Source organism: Odontesthes bonariensis, chromosome 15 (genome assembly GCF_027942865.1).
Source record: "Odontesthes bonariensis isolate fOdoBon6 chromosome 15, fOdoBon6.hap1, whole genome shotgun sequence".
NCBI lineage: Eukaryota > Metazoa > Chordata > Actinopteri > Atheriniformes > Atherinopsidae > Odontesthes > Odontesthes bonariensis.
The window spans coordinates 34,675,150-34,681,149 of NC_134520.1; the positions used below are offsets into that span (position 1 = coordinate 34,675,150).

General features: G+C 37.9%; 1 protein-coding gene across 2 annotated transcripts in view; it reads right to left on the reverse strand.

The window, feature by feature from the left end:
• ptbp1b (polypyrimidine tract binding protein 1b) overlaps positions 1 to 4,574 on the reverse strand; it is a 40,286-nt gene extending 35,712 nt beyond the window's left edge. Inside the window, exons 1-2 of one of the 2 annotated variants that reach the window (XM_075486051.1) lie at positions 4,504 to 4,555; positions 434 to 467 (exon numbers count right to left, since the gene is read on the reverse strand). In XM_075486051.1, coding sequence (XP_075342166.1) covers positions 434 to 467; positions 4,504 to 4,511 — 42 coding nt within the window. In that variant the 5' untranslated portion in view covers positions 4,512 to 4,555. Of the gene's footprint in view, positions 1 to 433; positions 468 to 4,503 lie in introns of both variants that reach the window. The other variant, XM_075486052.1, reaches the window with a different exon arrangement.
• Positions 4,575 to 6,000: the final 1,426 nt, after the last annotated feature.

Genomic DNA, 6,000 nt, shown 5'->3' on the forward strand with positions numbered 1-6,000 from the left:
CTTTTTTGGGGGTTTTATAATGACGTTTGAACCATTAATTAATTGGCAAACGCTGATCTCTGACTGGGTCGTATTTTTAAAGAACTGATACGAATGTAATCTAATAGACAGGATTAAAAAGCGAGTGGGTTTAACTGTTTGAAAGCAGCAGCGTGGTGTTGTTGAGTAATCTGATTACCCTCAGACATGTTGTGGAATGTGATTTAAAGGCAAATAACTGCTGGAGTTTGAGACAAACAACAGAGCAACCGCCACAGTAATTACACAGAGAAGCTCCAAATTGTTCCCAGATGGCAGCGTCTCCATCCTGTCAGGCACTCAGTGATGGTCACAGCAGCAAACAAAGCAACAAACCAGTCCGAGGGGGGAAAGGAAGGCTGGAAGAAGAGGAGGAAGAAGAAGAAGAAGAGGAAGAGGAAGCAGAGATGCCTACCTTAGTACCAACTGTTATATCGTGGTGGACACTGCTGTGAAGAAAAGACAGCGTGTTAGAAGCAGCGAGGGGAAAAAACTCCAAAACAACAGCAAAAAAAGAATAAAAAAGGAGAAAAATAACGAGGTTAAGGAGATGCTGCGTGAGGAGATGAAGGGAGAAGCCGAGAGAAACCCAGCAGAGCAGAGAGATCAACAGATGATTAAAGGGCTTCCAAACAAAGCAGCGCTGCAGCTAACAAGCTCACTTAAACCTGCACGGCTTCCTGCTGCTTCCCGTCACATGTTTCATCCACACAAAGAATTACATTTACAATGATTCGTGTCCTACAGTTGGATCAAAATGGTGTTAGCTGCTGCTTCTGGTCCTGCAAGTAACGCAGGAGGGGAATGCAGGTGGAGAAAAGACTTATTTAGGCTAAAATAAGCTTCAATTTGAACCTCCTGACATTTATTCCTACGGTTGCTGCGAAAAAACGTAAAACATAGGCTGTGTTCAAAGCCGCATACTTCTCCTACTACTCATACTACTCATACTAACTTTTTGAGTTAGTATGCGAGTTTGAGTAAGCGAGAAGTTCCCGGATGCATACTAGATTCTCCTAAATGTTGGGTATGCATCATGAGGTTACTACTCATACTCAAACTACCCAAGATGCAACGTAACGTAACGTCGCCAATCGTCATTTCCTGTCAAAACGGCAGTTTCAAGCTAGCTACAACGAGGGTAGGTTCACTTCCTGTTTTCAAAACAAAAGCACCGATTGTATGGTAATGGCTTTCCCTATGATAAAAGCCAACGGGTATTTTATTTTGTGAAAATAACCGGAAGTGCGTTGCTCACTGCGGCTAGCTTTAGTAGCGCCGAATTCGTGGGAACAAAATTGTAAACAGCCGGTATTTTGTCAGGTTTTCAACACGTTGGGGATCTAAACGACTACTTTCTCACCTGAAAATGTTTCAAATGTTGCTAAAGTTTACAGAGTTTAGAGCTTAAGAGAAATCAGCTGTATATCTTTAACTTGGGTTGAACAAAGCTGACAATATAAAGACTTTTAACTTGGCTTTAAGAGAAAGTTAGTTTTACCACGATTTCCTGTCATTTTGATTAAAAAAGAAGAAAAAATTCACCCTATTTAACTTAAGTAATTGCCGTTCACTGCTGTAAAATATTTGACGAACAGGCTGTTTAATTGGTTTTGTATTTAGTGTCGATTTAAATTAAACTGAAAAGGATTCTTTTGTCTTAATGTTACAAAGTGAGGATTAATAAACAAAAATAAGTAAATTTTAGCCTTTAAAACCAAAAATACAACAAAACAAAACAGGAAAAAGCGAAGTTTGAGAGACCTGAAAACACAAACTTTAATTTAAAAAAAAACGATCCGGCACAACCAGTGAAAGGTAAAAAGGTGTAAACACGACAAAACAGCCGGTTCCTTTAAATCCATGTAAACACTCGTTAATTATTCATCATCACCAGAAGCTTAACGTTACCTTTGTGTTGAGCTACAGAGATGACATCATGGGTGCAAACGGTTATCAGCATGGTTGTGTGTGTGTTTTTAAGCATATTATCGAACAGATAAATGAATTAAAATGTTCCATTTGAGGTCTAATGCTGCAGGGAACTTTGTGCCGTCTCCGTTTTTAATAATAAATGATCAAATGTCCTGTTTTTACTACCAAAACAGTCAAATGTTTGGACAGGGCTCATCACTCAACATGACTTTGGAATGACACGTATGTAAAACAAGAGATAATTCGCCTTTGGAAGTAAAAACAAGCGACACATCAAGCTGAAAAACAAAACAAAATAGTCTCTTGGTAATTGTGCGATGTGTCCTCCAAACACATTTACAGCTTTTTTAAGTTTAATCTTCATGTTCAAATAAATCTAAATCAACATTATGACGTCCTCACTCTCACCAGCTATGAAACATTTTTTAAGCTTTTATCTGCAGAATACAGACGAAACAGAAAGCTTTTAAAACTTATTGTTGATTATTTTCATTTATTTTATGAAAATAAAGCAGAAAATAATCGATTTACATCTTTAAAATAGTTGGATCAGACACGTTTTGGTAATTTTTTTAAAGCTTTTATGCAGAATACAGACGATACAGAAAGCTTTTAGAACTTAATGTTGATTATTTTCAGTTTTTAACTGGTAAATGGAGAGATTATAAAGTTGTTCAAAGTCCCGTAACATCCACTATAACTGTAACTAGGGGGCTTCGATCCAGTTCATTCAAACCGTCAGTTTTCCTGAAGAAAAGCTCCACCGAGACATTGAGAAACAGACACGGCGCTCTGCACATTCAGAGCTGAACAAGATGTCTCTCACACCGACAAACCGGCTGGTCGAGCTGAAGCCAACAGACACTGTAAACCAGCAGGAGGAAGACCCCTCAGGGCACGCATGAGTCCTGACGAAGCACAAATATTCACATGGAACACGGGAGTCTCCTGACTGCACCTAAAGTGATCTCTATTGTACCTGACAGATAACACGGTGCCCACCGGGGAGCTAAAACAACCTGCTCACAGGCTTACTGACCAAAGCTTAAACGTCAATAACACTTCAAACTCTGGAAAATAAGCCTGTGTTGGTGTTCCACAGCTGTGAGAACACCAAGAGAAGATTTTTTAAGAGCCAGTCGATCTTTCCTGCCTTCGCAAAGTAGGCCTCGAGAGGTTAAACTGACTTAGATTTGGTCTTTAAATGGCCTAAAATGCAGATTTAAAACCGCCATCGTGCTGATGAAGATATAGAGGATCACATTAAGTTATATACAGCTTAAGTTTAGGTCTGTAGTTGGTTTAGATTACGTTCAGAAACCGATTAAATCGGTTTGTTCAAACCCAAGCAGAAAGTTAAAGAGAACTCCTTGTGAAAAAGGTCAATTTAATATCCAAAAAAAACATGTTGGATTGAAAATTTCCCATAAAATGAATCAACTTCTTGTTCATAAGGTAATTTACTATTTGGTTCATTCAGAAAAGACAATGTGAGGTTTCAATTCATGAATCTTTACCTGAATTACCCTGAACTTTTTCACAGTTTAAGCTTACAAAGCCGAACTCCATGAGAAATAAAGTCATTTTAAAGTCTTTTACTTTTCCACATGAAACAAACCATATCTAACCGGGGTTTTAACACATTAAACTGATCACTTTGGGTTAATATTTATTTTGGCACATATTTAAGTTTATTGTTGTGTGTTTTTTAAAAGCAGGAGCACCTGGATGGAAATTATTGGAACAGTTTAGCACCTTCCCTTCTTTTAAAAAAACACTCGTGTTTTCAGTTGATATAGAAATAGAATAGAATAGAAAAATACTTTATTCATCCCCCAATGGGGGAAATTCAAATTAGTCAAGTAGCTCAAAAAAATTATTAATATTTACCCTGAAATATCCTGAATTACACTGAACTTTTTCATAGTTTCAGCTTACAAAGCCGAACTCCATAAGAAATAAAGTCATTTTAAAGTCTTTTACTTTCCCAGATGAAACAAACCGTATCTTAGGTGGGTTTTAACACATTAAACTGATCTTTTAGGGTAAATATTCATTTCGGCACATATTTAACCTTCGAAGTTACTTTTATTTTTGACCAAACTTTGAACTATTTCAAGTGAAGGGCTGTCCGATTAAACACAGTGGGCGTGAGAGCAAGGTAGAGCTGAAGTGGAAGTTATATCTGCAGCTTACATCAACTTATTTAGTTTTAGAAGCCGTACTTTAAGCTAAAGAAACGCACTTATTCGGGTAAACGACGCCTCGGTTAACGGACTGGTTGGGTTATTGTAGTTGTTCCCGCAGATAATGGCCCGTTCTGCAGCTAGCTGCTAGCTAATTGAGCTAGCTGCTAAGACAAACACAACTTCCCCGACATTTGGGCTGAACTACAATTGTTACTGTTAATAATACTATTATATTATATATATATATATTATATACTATAATAATTAATACTGTTCGGGTTTCTGCTCTCACAAATGGGTAAAACAGTCAGAAACTGCACATTTTGTGGAGTGGGAACGTAAAAACGATGGGATAACTCACCCGTCCATTGCACAACACGGAAATACGGAGCAACAGGTTCCAGCCAGCGGCCAGCAGGATGCTCCATCCACCGCTCATATAAACTAACAAAATGGCGTCCGGTTGGAAACGCTCTGTGATTGGACGGCTCGCTAAAATTGTGGGCGTTCCGTATAAAAGGCCGAACGGTGATTGGCTGGAGGGCAAAAACAAAGGCCCTGAGATTCCAGAGAACGAAGATCGTCTATGTGGAAAAAAACGTCCACCTCCATCGGGAAAACGAGCACGGTTTTCACTCTCAGCAAGTGGGCGTTGTCCCGACGAAACTAAGGGTTTTAAAAGTCTGTGACGCCGCGAAATTCCCGACACTAACGTTTTAGTTCATTGTGGAAAGATGCAAGTTCGGATACAGATTGATAAAAGTGATAAACCGTGAAAAAACATCGGGATAGAAAAAGCCATCAATAAAAGTTACATTAAGAGCATTGCAACAGATATTTAATTTACAACCATAAAGGAACAAACATCAGCATTTAATGGATGTTTTCACATATATTTATATTTTCATTTATAAACTATTTTAAAGTGGTCTTGATCAATAGTTCTCCAGCTTTCTGAAGGTTTTTCAGAGTTTTTGGTTTGGACATATTCTGCTTTTTCCCTCATTTTCAGTCCAGACCTTGTACCTGAGCATTTTCAGAGGTTTTCAGATGTATTTTTTCTTTGTTAAGCAACTTAACTTTGACCTATGAATCATTCAAGCAGAAAAAAGGCTCCTAACTCAAGGGATGAACCAGTGTTGTAACTACACATAACAACTGGAAGCTCGTCTGAGAGGGTTCAGGCTGTGTTGGAGGATAAAGGAGCTCAGAGCAGATATTCACTTTAAAGCTGCTCAGAACTGAACTAACTCTGGTTCTGCCTTATATTCTGTATTTATAGTTAAGTTTGACCTTGTTTTAGTAAATCACTTCACCTATTTCCTGTTTTCCTGACACATTTTTAAAGACTTTCTGTGTCAAATACACAGAGAAATATGAAAAGACTGAACTTTCATCCCTGTTATATATAGCAAATGTTTATTCACTATTTTTATTTTATTTTATTCTATTCGCTTGTTTCTACTTTAATTGTTTACATATCTTTTACTGTATGCTGCTGCAACACAACAATTTCCCAAATTGGGATGAATAAAGTGCTCATCTATCTATCTATCTATCTATCTATCTATCTATCTATCTGTTCCTGCAGTCAACTGTTGATAAGTTCAATTTAAAAACTTGAACTGGTGATTTATTTTGCATTTTTGAAAATATCCCAAATAAAATTTTGCCCCTAATCCTGATTACAGGCTAAATACCACGCAGATCTGCACATGCTGTGTCCGTCCAGGGCTTTATTTCACCACTCAGCAGCTGGTTTCTTTATCTATGCTGGAACCGTTTCATGTAACATGCTAATAAATAATTCCTCAGTGTGTTGCTTTGCAGGAAATGACTCTGTGTGCCGGAAAATGAC